At 31.9% G+C, this 12,040-nt stretch overlaps 2 protein-coding genes across 2 annotated transcripts in view; one reads left to right on the plus strand and one right to left on the minus strand.

Moving 5' to 3' along the window:
- The window catches only part of LOC145297508 (ras GTPase-activating protein 3-like), a 471,570-nt gene that overhangs the window by 321,148 nt on the left and 138,382 nt on the right, over window positions 1-12,040 (plus strand). The gene's annotated exons all lie outside the window — the stretch shown is intronic.
- The window catches only part of LOC145297899 (ras GTPase-activating protein 3-like), a 65,207-nt gene that overhangs the window by 34,993 nt on the left and 18,174 nt on the right, over window positions 1-12,040 (minus strand). The window contains exons 5-10 of the mRNA XM_080144235.1: window positions 9,341-9,411; window positions 8,587-8,715; window positions 5,404-5,554; window positions 3,884-4,032; window positions 1,064-1,178; window positions 639-713 (exon numbers count right to left, since the gene is read on the minus strand). Coding sequence (XP_080000361.1) covers window positions 639-713; window positions 1,064-1,178; window positions 3,884-4,032; window positions 5,404-5,554; window positions 8,587-8,715; window positions 9,341-9,411 — 690 coding nt within the window. The remainder of the gene's footprint in view (window positions 1-638; window positions 714-1,063; window positions 1,179-3,883; window positions 4,033-5,403; window positions 5,555-8,586; window positions 8,716-9,340; window positions 9,412-12,040) is intronic.

The raw sequence follows: 12,040 nt of genomic DNA on the forward strand, positions 1-12,040 counted from the left end.
GTAGGAAGAAAGTTATTGATGACAAAGAAACGATGAAAAAATTGACTTTACAGTGTATATTATTAGACTAGCACAGCTACACGGCATTGCCTAGGTCAAAAGTATAAGATGTTTCTATTAAATATACCTCTCTCTATCTGTCTCTCTCCTTCTTTCCCAAACCCTCCTTTTATCTCTGCTCAGCACATTCTACTCCAGTTGGACATACAAACACACACAACTCTCCTTTATATAATAGATTCCTCACGTAATGACTTAAGATTTTCTTTTCTAAATTAGTATATAAAATGCTTGAAAACAACCCCCCCCCGCTGCCTTCTGACGAAACCAGTTTGATGTCTCTGGTGATTTAGCCATATGGGAAATGAATAATTTTTTTTCTACATTTTACATATTATTCATCTGGGGTAATGCCAGTCAAGAATATACAAACTTTGTAAGTATTTGTTTTCTAGATAATTTTTTTACTTTCAGCTAGACATACAAATATACATACTGCTGTTTATATAATAGAAGATAAGGATTGGCTGTTTTACTGCATATTAATGTTCTCAACATTGCGAAATATCTAGAGATAAAATGTTCGGGACAGTTTAGTAAAATGCTTGATTCAAAGTGAAAAAGAAAAACATTCTTACCATATTTGTGTTGACATTTTCTGCATCTTTTAATTTTGATGGATCTATTTCACACGAGCGATGGTCTGTACAAATCTGCAACAGAATTTTTTTTTTTCATGAAATATAAAAGATTTTTCAGAAATAAAATACAAATGGTACCTTAAAATATTAAAATTATTTCATCAATTATTCATTAAAATAACCAAACTCAACATATCGAAAAGAAAAACAAAAATTCCAATAAAAAATAAAAGCAAAAATAACTAGGCATAAAAAGATAGAATTCCTATCTTAATCACTTAAAATATTTTTTAAATTACAAAAATGCAGAAAGAGGTTGAAAAGGGAAATAAAAAAATGTTTATGAAAATTTTAAATCTTTTCAATAATAATATCAATATGAGAAAAACACACAATATTTTGATCGATATTGTAACACTTACTTCATCGATAATAGATTTGATGGTGTCTTGTAAGTATGGAAGTCCGACTAGTTTCATCAACTCATCAATTACTTTTGTGACTAGAGTATTTCCTCGGAATATCGTATTTGGATCCCTACATTGGAAACAAAAAAAGAAAAACAAAAATAATAAATAGTAATTCCTTTGAAAAAAAAAATATATACTCCACAATGAAGCACTAAATAATAAAGACTTTTGATTACAAAAATTAAGACAGAAATTTTCTATACAATTTTTGTCAAAGTAAATTTTCTTTTTTTTTTTTGTTTAAATAAAATATCTATATTATATTTCTCTTAGTTTGCTTCAATTTTTCTCAGAAACTACTGAGCCAATTTGGCTGGAATTTTGTACAGACATTTGTTATGATAAGGTGCAGCAAACTATGTATTATTTGATACACAGAGATTAACAAGGATTAGCCATCACAATACCACATTTAATCTATAAGTTTAGCATAAAGCACTCATTTTAAGTCAATGGACTATAACTTTTGCCAATTTTTAATGGGCTAAGAAAAATATTATGTAAAACTAAAAAGGAAAGTCAGATAATCTCCATAAAAACTAAAAATGTATTTATATGTCCAATTTACCAATTTATGTCAATAGAATGATTCCAAACGCCTAAGTGATGGCGTAACATCTTTTGAAACTTTTAATATATCCTATTTTAATGAAATTTAAATCATATGTATGAAATTCTCTAGGAATACAATGGAAGTGGTACTGAGTGTCTATATGTCGAATATCTCCATGTCTACTCTAAGAGAGCTAGGAGTACAGCCCTTAAAACATCAAATCAGATTTTAATGAAATTGAAACCACATATATATATATATATATATATATATATATATATATATATATATATATATATATATACATGACAATGATTCAAAATTTTCCAAAATTTCATTTTCATCCAATTATATTAGGGATAAAATAAAAGTTAGTACAGTAGAACCTTGGGATATGATGACCCTAGGATACGTTTTTTCAGGTTATGATGTGGAATACAATATTTTTACAGTCTCTGGTTATGGTATTTGTCCTGCCTTACAGTGTTATTTATAATATTATTTGATTATATACATGTGTATTATATAATGTACTTCATTTTGTTACTCATTTTTAATACCAGGGTTCAACTGTAAAAGGAAAAAAAGGAATTTTATGTTATGTTTAATACCTACAGTATTTCTGTTTATAATAAATAAGAATTCTGCCTTGATTAAAATATAATATTTAGGCATATTTTATGACCGGGCAATGCCAGGCAGCCTGCTAGTGTATATATATATATATATATATATATATATATATATATATATAAAGTAGTAGCGTTCGTGTGTGTGTTTGTCTGTGTGTACAACCCCCCCATGTTCAAAGAAATATAAAGGTGATATGTGTGTACACCTTTCCTGGTCAAGAAATATTAATGTCCATGATAGAATACTTCTGTCAAAGGAGAGATCATATTTTATACATAATTTCTATATATAGAATTCTTCAAACCACATCTACATTGATTGAGTTACGGTCATTAGCATATCACATTAAATTAAATCTATTTAAATAATTAGCTCGATGATATTACTTATTCGACATAATAGCCATAATAGAACGAATATCGCATTTATTTCTTGCGCAAACGAGTAGTTATTCATATTTGAAGACATTCAGTATCCAACGTAATCACTACAGTTTGGCAAGCAAGATGGCAACCCGTGCATTTAGGAAAAAACACCAACGAGCCAAAAAATTACCCCACCCCTCCTTTCACTTTCTTAATTTCATCAATTTGGATATTACACAAACTTCTCACGATTGAACAAATAATTATTTTTATGATAAAAAAAAACAAACAAACAAAAAAAAAACATTTATTTTCGTTTTTTGACACAAATCGATTTTTTTTTCTGACACAAATCTGATAATCAAACCCATCGCAAATTTACCATTTGCATGGTATGAACTCCTGGAGCCTGGAACTTTTTGAAGAAATGTTAGTTTCAATAAAGTGGGGGACCACTTTTCTATAATAATTTAACCTAAAATGAGTACCCACACGTTGACCCTCTCCCTAAAAAACATCTTGTTTACGTTGGAATGGCCGGGGGAGGGGGGTGCAGCAAAGTCCCGTGCGAAGCGCAGGTAACTTTGCTAGTATATATATATATATATATATGTATATATAGCATAATACATGGCATAATTGACACACTGATTCTTGTTAGATCACCAAAGTTAAGCAACATTGGTTATATGGAAATACCAAGCACTGTATGTAAGAGGATGTTGACACTACTATCAGCTCCTGCATCCCACCTGTCATCCAGCTGTCTTGACCCTGTCCTGCTGCTGAATCAGGCTGGTTAGCTCAAAAGAGTAAGGCTGGTTCTGCACAAACCAGTTTCATGTCACGATTATTCCCTAGGATGATCAGCTGGTCTTTGTCATTTTGACAGACAAACTTCATTCATATATAACAAGAGAATGAAAATATTTTATAAGAGAGAAAAGAAAATTTTCTACATAAAAATATTATAAAGTAACATTTTATTTTTCTTTGTCATTTTCTATACATATTTCAGCTCTAAGAGCAAAATTAAGCACTTCAAAGAGTTTAATTTTTGTTTTTACTAAGAAAAAAAAAAAAAAAAGAGTTGATAGAGTTGGGTAAAATTAATAAAATTCTGAAATGTCTTTTAAAAAATTTTTTTTTTCATGCATGAAAACAATTCAATGAATTTTATTGAACGTCAAAAGGTTTAAAAAACAAAAGATGGCTACTTACGATGTTTTTGATAATTCACTTTCAGCTAAAGCTTTTATTAAAGGAACTAATTTGCCATAATGCAGAAAAATCTTCATTAACGGCTGAGCGGCATTCTGTGGATTCTCAACAATTTCACCCAAAATATAAGCGGCACTTGAGGTTATTGGCTAGAATAAAAAAATTACAGATTTATTTATTTTTTAGAGTTTTCATATAATGAGAGTGATTTTATAAGATGCTGAGAAAATAAACACAGAGAAAATTCTAATGCTACATTTTTTAGCAACGCGCATCACATGACTATCTACTGTTTTCTGTTTGACCAAATATTACACATAGTTGGGTATCTATTCATTTTTATCTCTGATTTTCTCACAAGAAACATAGATGTTCGGATGGCTAAAGGAAAAGAACTGTTTAGTTTCCTGCCTTGTGCCAACCTTGAATAAATTAACATTTTGTTTTTTAAATGAACATAAAGATGAGTGTTGCCAATCAACCGGTATATAATAAAATATATATATATATGTTCTTTTGATAAAATGTTTTTTCAATTATATTTCACTCTTTGTGCATATCAATCCTTTTTGTTTAGAAGCTCAATGTATGCTAAATATTACAACAGAGCATATCTAAATGTGGCAATATGAGCAAAGATGGCTGCCAGAACAAACACACAATGTTGAGTTTCCTATGAACTTTTTCTTTTTACAGCATTATATTGTCATTTATTTTTTCTATCTAAGCAAATAATTTCTCATTTTTCTGGAGAGTATATGCACAAAAAGAGATGGTAATGACATCATAATAGCTGTTGGTTTCTGCATAACTTAACAGACCTGTAAAAAATGTACTGAAATTTAAACATGTTGAAAGATAAATATTTGGATCCAAGAATGTAACTATACTGTTATTCTTTTATATATTTTTTATGATTCCAACAAAAGGTTTAATATAAGTCTTTATTTCAAATATGGATTACAAAAAAGGACTAAGAGCTAATTACATAAAGTGGCTTCCTGAAGAAGAGAGTCATCCATTTTAACTAGAGCAGAATGAGGATCCAAGTGCTGATGGTTAAATGAGAGAAACTAAGTTAAAGATTATTAAAAGTTAGAAGTCACTTTCCACTATTAGTAAACATGCACTAGGTCGGAAGAGAGATAATCCAAAAGGTCTTCATTTTTTTTTTTAATTTTCTTCCTTTGAAGATTGTAACGCTGGGTATGAGGCAGCCAAACCAGCTGCCAACATTGCCCTACTTTTTATTGAAACCAACCGAAAGCTCTTTTTAGTATCCTCATTGTTCCCTTAAGTGCAATTGTCTGGATCTCATTTGCACTTGGTTCACCAGGTATATTAGGTAGCCCTGTTGCACCTATGATAACTGGTATGATTGATATCTCCTTAAGATTCCAGTTTTTTTTCATATCATACATGAGACCTTGCTCTTCAAAGTGCTGATGCAAATATTGCTTCCACAAATTGCTTTGACACGTGTGTAGACTAACAATAAAATTGAAAGAATTTTAACTTACTGTACATTCTGCAGATTTTAATAACAGATTCCTGAGTTCGTCATAATAATGTGAGGAAAATACATAATCTGATGTGTATGATATCCGAAGACGTAGAGATCCCAAGTCTTGCCTTGGTTGCTTTCCATTCTCTCGACCACGTAAGAAATACCTGAAATGCAAAGTTAAAAATGGAAAGACTTTAATGATTGGTTTATGAATATCATCTACAGGGTGGAACAATAAAATTGTTGCCCCTAGAAAAGACAACATGATTCCATTTCTGTTTGATGAAAACTGTTTTTTTTTCTTGGTTGCAATTAGCCAGTTGTGTACAAATCCCAAGAGCGATAGGAACCTTCTATTATGTCTGAAAGTGACACAATGTTCAACGAGTGAGAACAGAGATGCGCTGCTGTATAACTCCTGTTTTTTAGCAATCCAAGTTGCCAGTTCCCTCAAAATACATGGCTGGATTGCCACAAATAACAGGGATATGCCACGGGTGATAAAAAAGTTTCCAGCCATGGTTATGGTCTTTGGAGCTGTTTCAAGTGAGGGCCACATCATGCCACATCACATCTTTGAAGTCGGCTTGAAAGTCAACACCAAAGTGTACCTGGATGTGCTGAAGAGTGTGGTGATCTCCTGGTGCAATCAGGTGGCTGTTGGCAGACCCTAGATGTGGCAACAGGACTCGGTATCAGCCCACAAGTCCAAAGATGCTCAGGTTTGGCTTCAGAAGGAGTGTTACGACTTTGTACCCTTCTCTCACTGCCCCCCTCCTCCTCTAACCTGAACCCACTGAGCTACTTCGTTTGGTCATATGTCAAGAACATCACCAACATGACCCCTCACAACATCAAAGCCAGCCTGACCACTACCATCTGCCGAGCTCCCACTGGCGCTTATGGAAAAAGCATGCTCCTAGTTAAAGACTCGTATTAAAGTGGTGATTGAGGCTGAAGGCGGGTACATTGAATAGATGTCAGCTCTACTACATAATCAAGTTACCTGAATTGATTTTTTCAATAAAAGTTTTGAAATAAAGCTGTAGTGTTGTTTTCTTTAGGGCGACACTTTTATAGTTCCACCCTGTACTTAGATAATACTTACCTATTGTCTGCTAATAATAAGTCTATTCTTGTTCATGGAAATATTCTATCATGATGCACAAAATAAAAAGGGATAAATGCTTGTCATTTTTTGTTTTCAACAATAAAATTCCACTTTTCCTGTGTTAAAATTTTTTTTTTTCCTAGTTATAATTCAAGCTAAAATATCTCTTCACCAACACGTCCATCCACTACTAGAGCCATGTTTATCTATTTTATGATAATAGCTGCCAAGGTAAATTTCACTCATCCTTTTCAATTTATTTATCTTTATGGTGGGATGATGTGACACAAGGGTCAGAAAATGGGATTTGAAAAGCCAGCACTCAAGAGCAGCCATTCTCAACCTTTCCTCCATCATTTTATGTATTTCTCCACCGACCCTTATTCCCATACAAAAAATTTATAGCCATCATTAAGTGACTAAAAAACAAGGAGGTCAAAAAGAACTTTTTTTAATGTTTAGGCAGACATACAAACATACATACATTGAAACAGACCGGTGAGATTTATATTATAGATAATACTAGCAGGGCTACTTGACGATGCTTGGGACCGTATAAACAATGAGAAAATTGAATTTGATTTTGAATATATTTGTTATTCTTAGGAGAGAGAAACTTTTAATGTCTATGTATCATTTGCTATTTCAAACAAAAGAATAGTTTACCTACTCTAGGACGGGTATTACACGTATGAAATAATTATACCTTTCCTAGGAGAGGTAATTTACAGCATGTATATGAAATAATTTTACCATTACAAGGACGGGTAATATACAACACATATTTTAAATAATTTTACCTACCCTCGGATGGGTAATTTAAATACATATATGAAACAATTTCACATACTCTCGACAGTTATTGTACAACATATGTTAAATAATTTCTCTTCCCACCAAGGTTACCATAATTTTAAGAAAACTGGAACAATTTTTAGAAGATGGATCATTAAGATTTCCAAATTAATACATAAATACATTGAGACAGTTAATGATTAGGCAACCCTTGCTTCATAATAAAATTCCACATTACTGTGTTTCATTTTCATTCCCCACTACCGACAACAAATTTTTTGGGAAAAAAGACATAATTTTCAGAAGATTACTCAGCAGGTTTTACAAACAAATACACAAATATGTTGAGACGTTTAAGGATTAGGCAATCCTTGCTTCACTACAAAATTACACATTACGGTGTTTTTTCCTCCCGACTACCGACACCATATTTTTAAGTAATAAATTTTCTTGAACATAACTCAGCAGGTTTTCCAAATAATTACAGAAATGCATTGACACATCAATCCATTAACTCACATTTCATCATTTTTCATAATTCTTGGATATGTTACTAATCACAACAATCATTTTTCATAATTTTCACCCACATTATCACCCCTCCTTACTAAAATAATAACTTTGATATACTGTCTGGGCTGATTATTTCATTACAAACACACCAATCAATTAGCTCACATTCATCATTCTTGGATATTTTACTAATTTCAGCAATCATTTTTCATAATTTTAACCCACATTTCTGCTTTCCCCTTACTAAAATAACTTTGATATATTGTCTGGGCTGATTATTTCATTACAAACACACCAATCAATTAACTCACATTTCATCATTTTTCATAATTCTTGGATATGTTACTCATTTCGACAATCATTTTTCATAAATTTTAACCCACATTTCCGCCCTCCCCTTACTAAATTAATAACTTAAGTTGCAGTATCTCTAAGATGAACAAAATATGTAGGCTGCCATTATTTTTTTTATACTCTTTCTCACCATAAACAAAGCATATTGCCACTTAAATATAAGGGGCTATTATTTGGGATTGTATCTAACAGGATACTGTAGGAAGTTGAGCAGCGAGATGTTTGTTCACATTACATTTAAGCTTCTGCAAGTTAATACAGTCAAAGAAACGAGATAAAAATTTCAAAGTCTTGCAGTCTAGGGTCTAAGACTTCTTGACATTTAGGGACTTCAATGGTGAATGGGTGGGATTTTGCTGTTTGTCAGGTTTGTTCAAAGTTCTCTTGTACAGTTAAAAATAAAACAAAGAAAAAAAAACTGACCATGCTTTGTGAATGGACTTTGGATCTAACTCTCGCAATGGGATCTTCACTTCCCCAAGAAAAGCACCAGGAAACATTCCACCCAGCATCTCTCGAGACACTTTAGTATCGTCGTGCCACAAGGATATGCTACAAACAAAAAGGCACAGAAAATAGAGCAAAAATTTAATTGATTTTCTTTTAAACAGAAAAATATGTAAAAGAATTTCTAGAAAGTAAATCATCTCAGATTAGGAATAAATAAAAAAAATATTTTGATAGGATAACATTCAGGATCTAAATACGAATACATTTATATAACCAGAAATACATTATTATTTAAATGTAATAATATATGCTTATATAATGTAATAATATATGGTTATATAATGTAATAATATATTACACACAATTCAAGTTGGTACAAGGGAAATAACTCTGAAAATAAATTAGTTACTTTCCGTTGCATGATAACATTAATAAATGTGTGTACATCTTGATGACATTAAATGATATAAATTTATTTTAACTCTCAAATAATTTTTTTTCTTTTTTAGAAATTAAGCTGATGCTGATTAAAAAATACGACTAGGTGTTATCTGTTTAGTCAAACAACTTTGATGGAGAAGGAAATATGCAAGATGACTTGAATACCCTCTTTCCCTAAAAATACTTTTGTTCTTCCAAAACCGCAATGACAAAAAGAGGCTATTTCTTGAGACATAACAATTTTTTTTTTAAATATTAAAGAAAATATCAGTATGAAACGTTTTACCATAAATCTCCACTGAGAAAATCTTCAAAGATATATTGGTTCTTATCACCATTTTGATTTCTTTTGTCCAACTAAAAATAAAAATAAAAAATAAATAGAAAATCAAAATGATTGACATCAAAGAAATTATGAAAAAGACGTTGCAAGCATGTCTCTACTCTATCATTATTTTCATGACAAGTGCTCGTGTGAGCTTCATTCTATGCTCCCTCCCACCAAACATTAAAAAAAAAAAAAACACTCAACTAGCTACAACAATTACCAACAATTTTCCCAACTCTTCATCTGTTCCACAAACAAAGCTTCTTTCCTACAACTGCCCAATTTCCACTACTACCTCTTCAGTGACCACCATACACTCATTAACCTTTATCCTCAAAAGGCCTTTGAGCTTTGATAAGTGGTAACACCATTATAAAAAAAATTAAATAAAACCTGGTTATTTTTATTTATGGAAAACAAAAATTCATTGTTTGGGTTTACAACAGTTTATTCCTTTGTGGCAAAAAAATGCATATAAACTTTGGATTTGTTTTGCAGACGTATATTTTGTAAAAGATTAATCAACAAACAGCAATGAGAGTTGCACTCAACAACACAACCAATCCATAGGTCACTTATCTTCTTACTAGCCTGGGTGCCCAGCATTGCCCAGGTATTTGGTGGTGTGTGTTGAGCAAAAAAAAAAAACAAGTTGTAGTAGGCAGGCAGGCTCGAACTCATGACATGAAGGTGGAAAAGAAAGTGGAGGTGTGTATAAGGGTGTTGGTTGAGCAAAAAAAGAAAAAAAAAAAAAAAAAGAAAAAAAATAGGAGTAGTAAGTAGGCCCGAACCCGTAAATGCAGCAAAGGAAAAAAAAAGGTGAAAACAAAAAAAACAAAAAACAAATGCTCTTATTGATGTGTCTACTGCGGTTGTGACGTCACAGACAGTCAAAATAACGCCTTTTATGCAATGTTTACGTGAGGTTTGAATGACTTGCACAAAAATGTCAGCAAAACAACCGACCCTTCCAGAAGAAAAGTGCCCAGTTGAGGATGAAGGAATTAATGTTTTTGGCCAATTTTTCTATATTTGTTGTCCGAAGGGTCAAGCTTCAAAATGATAGTAATCTCGTGAAAATCCGTTGCCTCTGTCAAAAGTTTTAGACAGACATACAGGTGAGATTTATGTTATAGACTAGCAAGGGTGCCTCGCGTTGCCCAGGTGAAAAGAAAAAAAGTTTTGGGAGGGGGGTAGGCTCGAACTCTAAGCCTTGAGGCGAATAGCCTGATAAGTTACCATGACACTACGAGGGCGGGGGAGTGATAATTGATGAAATTAAACATTTAAGAAGGCAGGTGGTTAAACGAATGTGAACGTGTGGTTTTCTAGGTCAAACATCACGCCATAGTAGTAGAGAAAATTAAATCACAGCACAAATAAAAGTCGCTGAAATAAAAGATAGACGCGACCTAGTTTCATAAATCGGAGATATTACAATCTAGACAGTATATAAAAAGTTGTAAGATTTAGTGACCCCACTGCCCCCCCCCAAAGCCTTTGGCGAACACACAAAAAAATGCACACAGACACACACACTTTCACTTTTATATATAGATGGCAGAATAAATGTTGCTTTTGCACGATGCAGTTGACGAACAATCATTCTCTAACAGACACAGATTGGTCTATTACACAACACTAATTAAACATGCGTTCCCCCTACTCAGAAATCTGAAGGATTCAAGAGATTTGTTATCACTCATACTTGGGTAAATAATACCAAGCACCTTCTGCTAGCATGTAAACCTGTTTTGAAGTAACCAGTTAAAAAGAAACATTCTTGAATATCGTGTTTTTAAAATTATTTTTTAGATGAAAATTAATTTTTTGTATTATTTGAACTACTGTTTTTATCTTGAGTGTTATTCTTACGTTTCAGCCAATCTAACCTTCAACCTTCTTCATGTCTATCTTGTCACTCAGGAATTTTTCTGTCAAAATGTGAAAATAACACTTAAGATGAGAACAGTAGTCCAATTAATACAAATTATCAATCTAAAAAATTCCAAAAAAATTCAGCAACTTTAGAGTCTTGTTTATTCTATCACCCACAGCCAGTGGATGTATATATTTTCTTCAGGAATTAACTAATTAAACATTAAAAAGACACTATTCAAATGCTTTATTATCCCCAAGATTTAATATCAATCACTTTACCGATTTCTGATCTTCTATTATGTAAAGAAAGATCGTCATTTCTGTTTCTATTAACAAAACAAAAACCTCAGCAACAATCAAAAATACATTTACAGACATTATATATTCTTAATTAGTATAACCTCAATCAGTTTATGGTAAAAAAAAAATTAAAAATTGTGAATATTTTATTGCTTGTGGTCATCAGAGTTCAAATTAGTGACTGCAGAGTCAAGAAAATACATGCTCTTTCATCGAAGAAATTGTTTTTAAAGATATTTTACACATAAATAATTACGATAGAAAACATTTCTATTGAAAAAAAATAAATAAATAAAAATAAGGAGATCCAAACTAAAGATGTGTGTTCCGGGATAATGTAGAATGCCTGTATTTCTGAATTTTTGAGACGAGGATTGGTTATTCATAATATTTAGATACTTCGGACTACCATTCTCATCTTGAGTGTTATTTTCACAATATTTCAGTCGATGTAACCTCTGTCAAACTTGTGAATGT

This window comes from Euprymna scolopes, chromosome 18 (genome assembly GCF_053919585.1).
Source record: "Euprymna scolopes isolate OS-2025 chromosome 18, ASM5391958v1, whole genome shotgun sequence".
Lineage (NCBI taxonomy): Eukaryota > Metazoa > Mollusca > Cephalopoda > Sepiida > Sepiolidae > Euprymna > Euprymna scolopes.